This window comes from Magallana gigas, chromosome 2 (assembly GCF_963853765.1).
Source record: "Magallana gigas chromosome 2, xbMagGiga1.1, whole genome shotgun sequence".
Classification (NCBI taxonomy): Eukaryota; Metazoa; Mollusca; class Bivalvia; order Ostreida; family Ostreidae; genus Magallana; species Magallana gigas.
In genome coordinates this window covers 38,503,808-38,518,756 of record NC_088854.1, presented here as the reverse complement: position 1 = coordinate 38,518,756, position 14,949 = coordinate 38,503,808, and the positions used below count along the sequence as shown (strand labels likewise).

Genomic DNA, 14,949 nt, shown 5'->3' with positions numbered 1-14,949 from the left:
TAAAATAAATTTTTGAACCAATCAGAAAGCGTGTTACAAGCAGAATTAAATTATTTTCGCATAGTATCAAAGGATTTGTATAGCGTAAGCATACTATGCCGAAATAGAGCACGGCAAATGTTTTCGACGAAAATCTTTCAAGCGCCGACAGCGGGATTCGAACTCACGACGCTAAAACCATACCAACGTGAACCTCAACACGGTACCGCTACGCTAAGTTAGCAGTTACTTTACACAATGGTATTTATATATAAAACGTAGATATGTACGACTGACATCAAGCAATTAAAATTATTCATTTTTCCAAAAACACTTCATTATTGACGGTAATTTTAAAGTTAGAGTTTTTTATATAAACTTTTGAACAAATTGATTGAACACTTTACAAAGAAATTCTACATGAGAATCACTAAAACGCTTTTTTAAATGACGCTTGATAAAGAATGTACAAGAAAAAAATTCAATGAGATTTCGTCTGCTAAACATTTCGAGTTTTCTCGGTAAGGTAAAACGTCTCTCATTTCTTGAAAAGAACATAAACCTTTGTTGACTTTTCATTGTACAACAACTTGTTGATTAAATAAACAATCAAATCAATTGATTAATTTGAAGAAAAAAACAAACGCTTGCTTTTCCGGTGATTATTTTTAGGGACTTGTCAACACTCGAACGTCACAGCTACTAGCAAAGCACGTCAGTATATTCAACAGTCGGCATAATTGTTGTGTTGTGCAAGTACTATGCCTAAATAGTAGTCAGGGTTTGATACATAGTGCACTCGCCTCCGGCTCGTGCACTATGTATCAAACCCTGACTACTATTTAGGCATAGTACATGCACAACACAACACTATTATATAAATATCAGAGAGTTTCGAGGCCCGTTAGGGCCGAGAAGTGTTCAAGTTGAGGCATGAACTTTGAAAACACTGTCATTGAATTTCGTTGTTGATTTACCTAAGACAGCCCGATTTCAAAGGATATCAGTACTGTAACCACTGGTAACGGTCTGATATTATGAAGCTTATTATATCGGACTGTCACAGGTAAACTTTTAGACTGCTGGAACATTATGTCATGCAAACGACTTATTAGTGTAATGCGCACGAGAAAGTTTTGTCCAGTAAATTTGAAAAGAATCTTTGTGTCCTATATGTACAAACGTATACTACCGGTATTACTTATTAGGTTTGTTACTGACTGTGTACAAAAATTTGTGGGGTCGGTAAAGTCCATAGAAGGCGAGGCGGTTTAAAATAAGTGTTTTGTTTTGTCGAGGACCTAAAGTTTGATATGTAAACAAACAAAAGATAATACATAACATTAAAATGGCATTATAAACTTCTATTTTTATCAGTATAAACATTGAAAGTGGAAAAACAAAATTTGAAAATTTTAAGTCAAATCGTGTCCAAGTCCCTTTAAGCTAACGCACTTAGTGAATTTTACTTACCTTTTATAATCAATTTATTAATTAGTTAAAAGAGGGATGTTAATATAAACAGAAAATGCTTCCTTTGATTATTCATTTGGGATATGAAGGTAGCGATCAATGTCGCTACCTTCATATCCCGAATGAAACATCAAAAAGTATTTTATTGTTTAAATATGCCCAATCATATGCCTTTTTCTGACCAACAGTCTGCAAAAATGGGAATGAAAACAATAGTTTCTAATTATTTTGGAGATGCAAATCAATTCTATTAAACTGGCTATCAAGATTTGTTAAATAACAAGAGGCCCACAGGCCTTAATGGTCACCTGAGTATCATATAGACATACACAGACCTGTCAAGGAGTCTCATTTATGCATTTAATTAAGCTTCTCTCTAAAGTAAAACAAAATCAATCTAAAATAAGGTAATAACCTCATCCCTTCCCCTACCTGAACTCTTGCAACAAGGACTATGAAATCTAAAATTTTGAAGTGAAACATTATGATATTTAGAGTGCATGACCGGGTATTGAAAAGGTGCAAGACTCTTCTTACATGTATCGAAAAAAAAACATAATTTGTTCACTATCAAGATTGATTTATATTTTCATTAATGAAATGTCTTGAATGATATTTAAATTCCATTTATGAAAATGCTCTTTGTTCAAAGAAGAACTAAGATGACTAGTATATACTCGTACATGTCTTTTCAAACCTCCATCCCTGGGTCCAAACAAGTTTTTCCTCCAGGACATTTAAATAACAAGAGACCCAGGGGCCACATCGCACATCTGAGCAATAATAGCCAATAAAACCAGCATTACGGTATCAAACTCATAATATATTGACAAATCAGTACAGTAGATTACAGTAGATTACAGTAGAAACTTTGAACCCCTTCTGGGCCCCAGTATTACATCGAGAGTCACGGCTGCCACAATTTTTGAAACATTTTGCCTGTACATTTCTATGTTAAACTTTGAACCCCTCTTGGTGCCCCAGTATTAGTCTGGGGGTCACGATTTTAACAATTGAGAATCTGCAATAGTCAAGGATGTATCCATAGCAATATCCCAAAATGTTGCATTGTAGTTCTTCAGAAGAATATTTTGTACATTTAACATCTACAGATGTTAAACCTTCAACGCCTGGAGGTTTTCACAGTTTAGAATTCACTCTCAATATAAGTCTTTGTGTAAATATTGGCATTTCTGGTGCAGTGGTTATTGAGAATAAGATTTTTAACCTTTTTCCTGCGTATTCTAATGTTAAAATTTGAACCTCGTCTGGGACCCAGTTTTGATCCTGGGGTCACGATTTTTACCATTTAAAATCTTCACTATATATACAAGATTTGGTGTAAATATTAGCATTTCTTGTGCAGTGGTTTTTGAGAGGAAGATTTTAATCAAAGGCCTGAAGGGCCATAATGGCTTACGGGTTTGATATGACTATATTTACATGGATCGAGTATGATTCCCTCTATTTCTTATGGAAACTTTAATTAGTTTATTTATAGCTCTATAGAAAGTAACCAGCTACATATAATTCATAGAAACTAACAGGACCAATATCAACATGCCCCATTTGTGGATTGGTCGAACCTTAGTGACCGAAACAGACAGGATTGAAATCTAGACGCCTCTTTTATCAATTGGTTGAAACCACCATTGCTTTTAGGAAAATCATAGACTGCATGAAATAATTATGATGATGTCAGACTCAAACTCCAATATGAGACAATTTGTTTCTTTATTTAATCCAACGACTGAAGTACATTAACTGTAAATTCATTCAACTATATAGGACACAAAAACACTTAACAGGCACGTAGCATCAGGGGGGGCCAGGGGGGGGCCTGCCCCCCCCCCCCACTTTTTCTCGCAGCAACCAATTTTTTAAAATTTACATATAAAAAAATGAATTATAACGGAGTTGGCCCCCCCACATTTTTGGAAGTAAGTAAAAAATTGATATGAAAATAAGGAAATGAGGAGTCAAATTGAAGTTACTCCCCCCCCCCCCTCCCCCCCACGGATTAGGAATTTCATGATTGGGAGGGAAAAAATTGTTGGTAGGGAAGAATTTTTTTTTGGAAGTATAGTTTAGAGTTAAGTGTACCCCCCCCCCCCCCCCCCCCCCCCCCCCCACGGATTAGGATTTTGAAGATTCTTGGAAACTTTAAATTTCCGTTTTGTTTTTTTTTGCTTGTCAAGATTTTTTGGATGGGTCTGGCCCCCCCCCCCCCCCCCCCACTTTCAAAAACGATGCTACGTGCCTGCTTAAAACCAACATGCTCTCAAATATCAGTATACCTTGTATTCCTACACACTATGAACTTGCGCGAGAGTTGTGCACGGTGCGACGTAACAGCGCCACAGCCAGCGCGAAATCACTGCGCGTAAAAATAATATAAGCAAATGATGAAATGTACTGCAAGTTATGTACTATAATTAATGAATTCTCATGAAATCTACACCAACAAGTATTATTCCATTTTATTTGTATTTCATAAATGTATATTTATTCATATTTTTCTGGTTTTTTTCTACTTTTTTAAGAGGCTGACCTTCACAAGCTTTTATAAGAAATATAGATTCACAAAGCAGTTCTAACACTTCTGTTTTATTTTTTCCCTTTGTACAGAGATAAACTCTTTGGAGCGGGGGGGGGGGGGGGGGGGGGGGGGGCAAGAAACAGGCAGAACTATGCAATTACAGCAAACTTGTTTTGACACCAAATTTAATTAAAATTAATTACTGCACTATAACTTTGCAGTCAGTCTCTCTTCACATGACATGTGTACACAGTCATTTTCAGAGGCATACTATACGATGTCTCTATGTTATGGTAATGTGACATCGCTTCCGTATATGACTTGCAATCAAGCTTAACTGTATATTGTTTTCTTATTTGAGTACATTTGGTCTCAAGTTTCCAATATTTTTACGACAAATAAACAGTTCAATCATAGCACAACCAAGGTAACTCCGTCGAGGGAACATTGTGCTATTTCTAGATCTTGGAAAATCCCCAACATTCGATAATGGCGGAGGTGTCGAAGAAGGCACATTATATTAAAACAAGTAGTAATTGCCCCTCTATATATGCATTTATTACCGATTTATAATCCCAGTTTCAATATATCTCAATCATAAGTTCAGTCCTTTAACCGTTAAATACTTTCCCCCTTGCTGAGATCGATGTCGATCGAAGTTAGCGACGCTCCCTGTGGGTGCAAACGTTTTTATAAAGATTGAACGAAATAACGACATCTTTACATTTACTTATCACTGTTAGGATCTGAAATAATTGGGAAAAGATTTTTTGCTTATAATACATGTAAGTATGCATAGTGGAAAGCATGGTGGCACTGTGTGATGCATGGCGGGGGCCTATACCTCTATGCAAAAACGGCCTAGGGGAAACACTGCATTTAATATTCATTCGCGTTAGATTTCGAGTTTATTCAAATAAAGTCAATTCATATTGGTTACAATAACATAAGTGATAATAACATATGGAAAATATAATCTTGCTTAAAGATATATATTATGAACAACAAACGGTTAACTTTGCAACATTCGAATAGAACTATTTTTTGTCGCGCATGTTCAGATAACTGAACTCTTTGCCGTAAAGATTATCCGGCAACTAGATGGCCGTAAGCCATAAAAACACACATCCTATATGCATTGTTTGCAATGATCTCCCTTTAAAATGGCTTTGCCCTATATTTTACAATTAAGAATCAATATCCATAAGGATGCTTTGTATCAAGTTTAGTTAAATTTGGCCAAATGAAATAATCAAATATGTGAAAAGTTTACAGATGGACGGACAGACAGACAACAGACAACGGTGATCAGAAAAGCTCACTTGAACCTTCGGTTCAGGTGAGCTAAAAACCAAGCACTGGTAGGTACACTGTATCAGGATCTTTCTCATCATTGCCAATAAAACTTGACTTTCGAAACCATATGGAAAATCATGTCTAAGCCAACCATTATACATGTACAGTTTCATAATAATGTTTCATGTAACATGTAGCATGTAACATATTTCATTATAATACATGTACCAGTGTGCCAGATGTCATATTCTGGAACAACATGAATTACTAAAGAGATTTGATTGATTGGTTATGGAATGATGCATCAAAAACATGTCAGTACCATTTGCTTGTCAATGGTGAAGGAATGGTACATGTACGTATTATTCTATGATTTTTTTAATGTTATATTTTATGCTGCAAACGCTACATAACATCCAAATCAGAATACATCTTTACATCAGAAACTACTGTACAACAGTACAACAAAAAATTATTTAATAAGAACTCCACGCTGTATATCTATTTCAAAAGCATAAACAAAACGTTTTTGTAGATTCTGCAACGGAAATAAAACCCTTTTATAGTTAATAACAATACACATACCAAACATCACTTTGCACAGTCTCCATCAGAAACTTTGTAAAGATGTAAACAGACTGAAGTATCAATGAAAATAAACTTGCAAGGAGATGTCCAAGTACATTATACTAGCAAATGCTAAAATGTATGCTTTGAATTACGGTAAACATCAGACTTGGAAAAACTATAACAATTTTTATTTTATTCATTTTAATATTCATATCAATACAGAAACTACAACATATTAATCATTAACATGAAATCCAATTCCTACAACAAATTCATTCAATAAACTGCAAAACAATTTCTAGTTTCCTTCTCTCTCTCTCTCTCTTTCTCTCTCTCTCAACAGCAATCCCTTCCCAGTCTTGACAATAGCACCAACAACTCCAATCACACAGGTGTACTAATTATGTAAATCACATCATTTTAAGTCCTCTTAAACAGAAATGGGTCATATCATATGATTGCTTCATACATATGTAATCATTAAATGATAATGTAGTTTCTAATTAAATGCGAGGAATCAACATCCGCCAAAAAGCAGCAACCATGAGAAGCACATTTCGTGGATTTTAAAATCTTGCTTTTATTTTTCAGAGAGATGTAAACTAAATGAATTAACCTATGATAAAAATTTGAGGTTGATGATTTTATATTCTGGCTATATGATGCAAAACAGCTGAATTGCAGAATTAAGTACTCATGTACTATAAGGAATTTACAATACTTATGAAAATTTTTACATTATAAAAAATTATGAAACATATACATAAGGTACATAAAGTCTCTCTCTCTCTCTCTCTCTCTCTCTCTCTCTCTCTCTCTCTCTCTCTCTCTCTCTCTCTCTCTCTCTCTCTCTCTCTTTAAATACTCAACTTAAAAAAAAATATATCTCAATTAAAGATCACTTAAAGTTCTCTGTAATTTTATAAGCATACATGATACATGCACAAAAACATGTAGTTATTTTTCACATGAGCAAGCCCATACAGTATCTAATATAACATGCATTTTGTCAATAGATCAAACATTTCAACATACAATTAAGTTTTTCTTGTCTTTAAATTATAAAATATCATGTAATCAAAAGTTTCCCACCCCTTGAAACTTAATGAAACACTATTAAGTAACAACTTGCATCATAATGTACACTAGTAATATTAAGTACAGTTACAACCTATGTGGAATTAATATAAATTTCATACACACATAACAAACTCTTTCCTCCTCAGTGAAAATGGCGAGTATACATTAATTATGGCAGGTCACATTACCAGCACTGGTACTCTATCGTCCAACCAAACAGCATCCATACAATACACTTAAATTATCACAATCCTAGGACGACCTTATCACGTAGCAAATCTCTTGGTCCACTGGCGCGCCATCTTGTCATGCTCCTCCCGGTTGGACAGGTACTGCTGGGCTATGGAGCCCACCAGGGGGTCGTGGGGGTTACAGTCGGCCAGTAGACTGGTCACTGACAGGAGGACCTTGGAGATGGTGAGGGCGGGGCTCCACTGGTCCTTCAGGACATCCAGACAGATATGTCCCTGGCTGTTGATGTTGCAGTGATAGATGCGGGTCTTGAACACCAACTGAAAAAACAAAGACAAAAAACATATGATTATTTATTTTTTCAACTTTGATCCTTAAAAGTTCAGTTTAAAAAAAAAGAAGCAACTTCATGCTACCGGTAAATATATTTTATCATTGATCAACTGAAAAATGAGAATGACAGAAGGCAATAAAATACTGTATAGTAGATTATTTTCGCCCTTTTTCACTTGCAAACAGCTTTGCCCCATCTTGAATTTACCCAAAGTTGTTTTTTAAGTGAAATAATCTGAGACCCTGGAATTCGCCCATTCTAAAATTTGCCCGCTGACAACAAGGGTGAAAGGGACGAAAATGAAATGGGGGCTAATATTTTCCTGTCTTTTGGGGGGGGGGGGGGGGGGGGGGGGGGGGAAGGGGGGAGGTAGATCAACAGATCAACAGAGACCTTTCCATCATTACAAGGCCACAGGTTTTGTGATAATCAGACTTGGAAGTAGAATGAACACAAAACCTGTGGCTTGCAACAGATGCGATCTTTCCTCTCTGTATAAATCTAAACTGTAGCTCTCCAGAAAATGTTGTACATGTTTAACAACAGACTGTCTTAACTGTAGAGCGATACCACTATGCCAGAAAAAACAAATTCAAAAGAAAATTTTAACTTGGTTAACACTAGCTATTTCTGCAGTGCATATTGATAATGCCCGCCGAAATGAATTTTTAGATACTTCAAATCAGAAGTCAATACTCCAAAAATTCATACTAAACAAAAACATCAGATCAATAATTAAGGAGGAGAAGAAAAAATGTGCAGTATGTATCATACATATACTAAAATATGGTCGTCATCTCTATTCTTTTTTATACTAGAATGTATAAATTGTAGGCATACATACAATGTATGATGATAAATGGTTCATTCATTACTCTAATCTGTGCAAGCTTTCTTATGTTTGATTAATCTTTACACTGTAACAGATGTAGACCTAAGGAACAATGTACCGGTAATAAAACTCTTGTACTAGGTGGCCTAGAAACCTCTACAACCTCCGAGTTGACACATTATTTAGCTAGTTCACTTGCTGATACAAAAAAACCTACAGGACAAATAGCCATTATATTCACACTAATTACAAGCTGCACAAAAAGCAAAATTATGGCACAGATAATTTGACTTTCATATTTTTACACTGATAAATTAACTGAGAGCATTTTTTCATCATTCAAAAGAGGGATTATCTAGATGTTTAAATAAACACAAAACATAAATACCGGTACATGTACTTGATTTTAGAAGAAAGAAAATCTACAAGAATTTCATAATGATGTCTATCCATTACCAGGTATACTTGCCCCACACTGTTTTATTGACATGTATGTATTTGTAAATAGCCAAAATATAAACTCTGAACATTTTAACATTTTTGTTTTTATTTGACACTGCAAAGACAGCATATGGTCCATTTCTCAAAATACACTTCATATCATTCCTATGCAAAAGAGGATAAAGTTTTATATACACTTGTTAAATAATTATTTAAAAAATTTTCATCTTTACAAAGTTGTTAAATACATCTTCTTTTCATTCCCTACCAGTATTATATGACAATATCTTCCAAACTACGGTAACAGTGGAGTGTTAAACTGTAAAACTGATTACTTAAATCAATCTTGCAGAAGAAAATACCACTCTCATAATTTTAATTCCTCATCTTTAATTTTTTTTTCTTCAGAAAACTTGTTGGTAAATGTACTATCATTTCCTAAAATTCATAGTCAAATCAAGATACATTTGCATATTTATGCGTACATAGAAAAAAAAAACAATGTACTAGTATTTCAATTAATGGACCTGACCAGTTAATTTTTAAATGCTAAATTTTAATAACTAAATTTTAATAACTAGGTCCTCTACAGAGAAAATATGTGTTTTTGAAATTTATGAATATATGAATTTTTTATTAAGATAATAACTTTAACATTGCAGTTTAAATCTGGGAAATTCTCCCAAAAATTGGAAAAGTTGGCATGAAAGAGTAATGTGTCTCCATTGTGACAAAGTCTTGTTGTTTCCTACACAACAACACATCTGGACAAACATACATGATAAAACCTGTACTTAAATATATCTCTAAAATGTGTTTACTGAAAATGCAATAACTCAAGAATGGTAAACTAATAATATACTCAGGTATTCATTCATGTGCCAGGTAAATGGCAGGGCAGTTTAATCCGTGTACATTTAATCTTACCTTTGGAGGTTTAAATGGGTAGTCTGTGGAAAAGCTAATATCCAGGAAAAACACGCCCCCTTCGTACACGGTTCCCTTTGGTCCTAGAATAGTGGATACCCACTCATAAAGGTTATCCCCTTTTGGTCCAGCACTTCAAAAAAATACTGATTTATTAATATTTTTTGCACTTCATAATATTACATTAAGTTATATTTTATCCCTCTGTAGAAAGAAAGAAAGAAAGAAATATACAGGTAGGATATGTCAGAGATCATATTAAGGTGTACTTTTAATATACATCACTATAAATCCACTTCAAGCAGTGAGCAATAGATAACACACAAATGCTCAAATCATACTAGGGCCTCCATAACAGAACTTTAAATTCATAATAAAATGATTGGGATTCCAGTCATACAGAGCATGATGGAATCAGTTGACATTCCCTTTCACTGAGCCTACTGTAAAAACTCAATTCATTGTTTTGTGATACAAAAATCAATCAAATATTTTGGATTTGATCTCTATGTACCTTAATTTCCAATGTTTAATAATGATTTTTCTCGGTGTCATAGTCATTAACTGCTATGAAAGGTACATGTACTTACCTCACATTTGGAGGGGGGTCTAAAGTTAATTCAGCTAATTCTCTCTGTAGTCTGAAAGAATCAATGTCTGATCAATAACTTTCACATACATGTATGACTAAAAGTGGTAATTCCATCACAGTGATAATCTGATAGAATTGATTCTAATTGATAAATAATCATTAAATTTATAATTTATGACTTACTGCATTTTATTCAATCATTTCCAATCTCTCTCTCTCTCTCTCTCTCTCTCTCTCTCTCTCTCTCTCTCTCTCTCTCTCTCTCTCTCAAGACAACATCTGCTAACAGAGATTCATTTGCATTGATAATGAAGATAATAAAATCACAACATTTATACAATCCAGGTTACTGGTATCTTCAGTCTAGACATGCTGAATTCCAGACAAAAGACTTGAGATTATTCAGTTTGTTGACGACTAACGGCATTACATGTTCCTGCATATGGTAATAAATGCATGTAAAACTGTTAGGCACATTTATCTTCTAATATCTCTCAAAAACTTTATTTCAACTATGCAAGTGGTTTTTGTCTCGTTACGATGTCACACCATCATGTTGTATACATGCATGTACAGGGTTATTTTCGCCCTGTGTTATTTTCGCCTTTCTTCACTTGCAAACGGTTTCGTTTCATCTTGAATTCGCCAAAACAGAGTTGTGTTTAAAGAGAGATTATCTGAAACATTGGAATTCGCCCAGTCTTAAATTCGCCCGCTGACAATGAGGGCGAAAGGAGCGAAAATGAAATGGGGACGAATATTTCCCTGTATACAGTACACACTGAGGACAGTAGCGATTAATAGATTGGTATTTCTGTAAAATTTTACTACTCAGCTTTATGATGCTATTTGTTTAATCTTAAATCTGAAAAAAAAAAAGTTTTTGCATGGCTTTCTTGGGCCTACTGTCTAAATCACTTATTTCAAGCTGATTTGCCATTCAAGGATGGTAATATTAGGCCAAAGTAAAATTATTGTTTGTTTGGAATTAATTGTCTCCCGCCTAAATTGATAAATTAAACCCCAACCCCCCCCCCCCCCCCGATAAAATTTTATTAGCAAAAATTAGAATAAATTTTATGTAAAGATTTTAGTTTCTGTCAATATGTAATTAGTTATAACTTCAAATTTGTAAAATCATTAAAAAAAATTACCTTTATCTCTCCTGGGTCTTGGAACCTCCAAATGGCAATTCAATTTTTTCAATTTCAATTTTTTTTCAATTCAAAAACATAAATTATCATTTGTATTATTTATATAAGAATTATGTATCAATTAAAACCCTGGGCTGCGTTTTACAAAAGAACTTACGACAGAGTCTTAATTATTTTCAGTCTCATGGAACGGTCTTTGATGAACAAAATTTATATCAAATGATTTATTTACAACTATTTTGATTTCCATAATTATTTTTTACAACTATTACAATAAAATATTGAATAGGTTGTGATTAATAAGCATTCATTAATTTGGTCGTAAGTCGTAAGTTCTTTTGTAAAACGCAGTACGTATAATTGGAGAGTATGGCAAATTTGTTTAAAATTTAGAGAACTGCTTGAATGTCATGCGCAATTGTCGAAAAGAGATAAATAAAAAATCAGCAGCGACTGCTCAGCTGTGTATGAATAAGCTTTGTATCACTATTTCCTAATTTAATTAGGAATCTATCCATGATTTTAATCAATTAGAGCCTCTTGATTAATAAATCCATGAGAAATTTTAAGATACTGATTTTGTGGAAAAATCAACAACTGCATTTCAGGTTAAGTGGAAATGGGCCTAATATTTCTGAAGTTTTGCCAGCCCTGAATAGAGAGTAAAGGTGTCAACTAGAGCCTATTTGTGTGTTGATAACTGATCAGTCATTTACTTATAAAAGTCTTGATACTGTAGTTTTCATGAGTATTATCTTTTTAGTCACATGTTGTATTGATTGTCATCAATGATCAAAAAGTTGCTACATCAACAAATAAAACAATTTTTTTTAAAATTCATTTTATGTCTTACTTTCCTCAAGAGAATTCATTAAAGTACAAGAAGGTTTGAACAAATATAACATCAAGTTTAGTACGTGGCTCGTTGCTTACAACTATATGTGTTTAGAACATTACTACTACCGTAATAAATTGTTAATATAACAGAGAAACTTTTCCCCAAAAAAAATTTGGGTTCAAGAAAAGTACCGGTATGCTTGATTTGTGAAAATTTAATGTACTATGAAAAGATTCAAAAGAGTTCATTATTCTAAAGTTTAATTTATTTTAACTATCAATGAATTTCAAAAGTGTATAATGTAAAGCTAATCATTTCAAAAATTTTCTCAAAGCATGAAGGTAAATCGGGTAAAAATTCCTAAATACAGCTGCTAGTATTTCACATCTATGTTTTATCGGGTAAAATTATGTCCCATGAAAGGTGTATTGGCTATTTCTTTTAACCAACATACTGATTAGCTGCAGGTCTGTACCTCCCGGTCTGAAAAAAATTCGGATGGACGACCTGGGAATTTTTCTTTTAGACCGGGAGCTACAGACCTGCAGCTAATGTATTGATGTACATTACAATAATTTATAAGTTACTTCTAGTTACTCTTGACAAGCAATTCAATAATTTTAAATATAAAGTTTATAATAAAGGTAGAAAAATGCGCAGAAAAAAATTACATAGCCTGCATAAGTGGGTTATGAATTTTTTTCTGCAACTTTGCTTCCTTCATATCACGTATGACTCTCCAAAGAAAGTATTTTATTGTTTAATTATGATACAAACTGAACTATAAGCTAAGTATATAGTTACATGTAAATTGTACTAAACTATTCTATGTATATTTAATCGAAATTGTTATATGTCACTCCCCGTGAGGCCTTTTTATGGAAATCTATTCTCCTCTACTCTATATTATGAAATACTAACACTGACTGATAAAAGTGGTATCGACACTCAAGCAATAAACCCCGTTGGGTACCCCAGTTTACTGACTAACAATGAACAAGGCACAAGATCGTTCTCATCAAAATTCCCATTAATTTTTGGAGAAATGATGAAATATCTTTACACCAAATCAAACCTCTGATTAGACTGATACTGATCTATAATATCTCGAGGTTCAAATCCCCACAGTTAACCTACAAGACGACGTGAAAGCTTATATGCAAATGAGTTTGAGTTATTTGAGGTTCACGAGGGGGGTTAATGAACACAGATTTTCTACAATCATTTCTCTATTTTGTAAATACGTTACCTGCGAGCGCTGGTACTGTTGTTTTTGGTGGGTTTAGGTTTGGTATCTTTGGCTGGGGTGGGGACGCGAGGACGAGAGGGTCCGGCCGGGGGTGCCCCAGAACTTGTGGCCATTGTGTGCTCGCCCTTACAAATGTCAAGATTTGTCCTGCTACTTCTCAGCGAGTCTTTACCTTCCTGAAAAAATAAAAGAAGACTTATACTGCATGTTAAGCATACATAAAACAACGAGGAAAATATTTACAGGGTTTTCAGAGGCCTACCACAGTAGGATGTCCGCGATCTCGTCTTATGTATACAATCTCTTTTGGCGATTCAATGTTCGACAGCTCGCGAGTCGACAGTAGTTCTGATCTGCTGATGGAAGAGATTTAATCCCGACTGGTCAAAGTTAAGAATCCTACAGATACAGGGGCTGTTCTAGCGTTCGACTTTAGTCGGTCATCACACCGAACACTGGTAGATTTCCTCCTGCTTAGGCCAAAGCAAAAAATATTCGGTCTATAACCGAGGCGTCACGCACTTGCGAACAGGTTATGTGCAAAAAGACAAAGTGGCGGATCGTTGAATAAAAGAGGCTTCTAATAACAAACTCTGTTGCCAGTTAACAAATTTTAATTACACTTCAGACTGTTAGATGGCGGTTAATTTTTTTTTTATATTAATTGGTCAATTACTTTTTAGGCCTACAAAAGACTAGGCTACATCAATCTTTCAATTTAGCTATCGAACTTAAATTTTCTTTTTCAGCTTTCATTCATTATTGATTAATGAGCCATTATTTTATTTTTTATTATTTTCAATATTTTTTTAAATAACAAAGATCATGTTTATACACAGTGGATCAAATCGATTCCGTTTTAAAAACGATAAAACTATAACGTTAAACTACTCATTGCTACTTGATACATCGGAGACATAAACTTTTTGAAAAAAAAAATATAATGCATTATGATAATCAAAATTTATTGAGTTGACATAGGCCCTATATCATTAATCTGTTAATTCCCAGCTATTCTTCTAAGTCCGCATGTACTCTACCTGACATACATGTAGCAGTACGTACACTCATTAGAGAGGTTAAGCATTTGAACGTGTACGTCTACAGGTACGTGTAGAACTACAAGTATGTTTACACGTACAAAAATTAAGCGTATGTTTAATAAACTGTACTTGTAAATGAACGTGAAAAATAATTAGATTTAACATTTTCAACATGTTCAATTTACTCTCACTGTTCATGAAATAATTCAATGAATTTGATGAAACCAAAAGCACAGTCGTCCTTAACCTATCGTCTGCTTTACATAAAACAACTTTTGATATACACAAGGTATGTATTTCTTTTGAAAAATGCTACAAGTTTACACCTCCGTGTACTTTTAATTTTACACGTTTTGTACAACTTGTAGAATTACGCGGCATGCAGAAATTATGACGTATTACACATTAAA

At 34.0% G+C, this 14,949-nt stretch overlaps 1 protein-coding gene across 2 annotated transcripts; it reads right to left on the bottom strand.

Annotated features, from left to right (window-relative positions):
* Positions 1-7,060: 7,060 nt before the first annotated feature.
* LOC105318445 (ubiquitin-conjugating enzyme E2 E3) lies at positions 7,061-14,037 on the bottom strand. Of its 2 annotated transcripts, none has more exons than XM_011415578.4 (5): positions 13,759-14,037; positions 13,497-13,672; positions 10,254-10,304; positions 9,664-9,796; positions 7,061-7,449 (listed from the first exon to the last, which is right to left on the bottom strand). In XM_011415578.4, exons 2-5 carry the CDS (start codon positions 13,607-13,609, stop codon positions 7,204-7,206), a joined length of 543 nt encoding a protein of 180 aa, XP_011413880.1. In that variant the 5' UTR covers positions 13,610-13,672; positions 13,759-14,037; the 3' UTR covers positions 7,061-7,203. The 2 variants fall into 2 exon arrangements, with proteins under 2 accessions (XP_011413880.1, XP_011413881.1); XM_011415579.4 differs by having other exon boundaries at positions 13,795-13,928.
* Between the last annotated feature and the right edge of the window lie 912 nt (positions 14,038-14,949).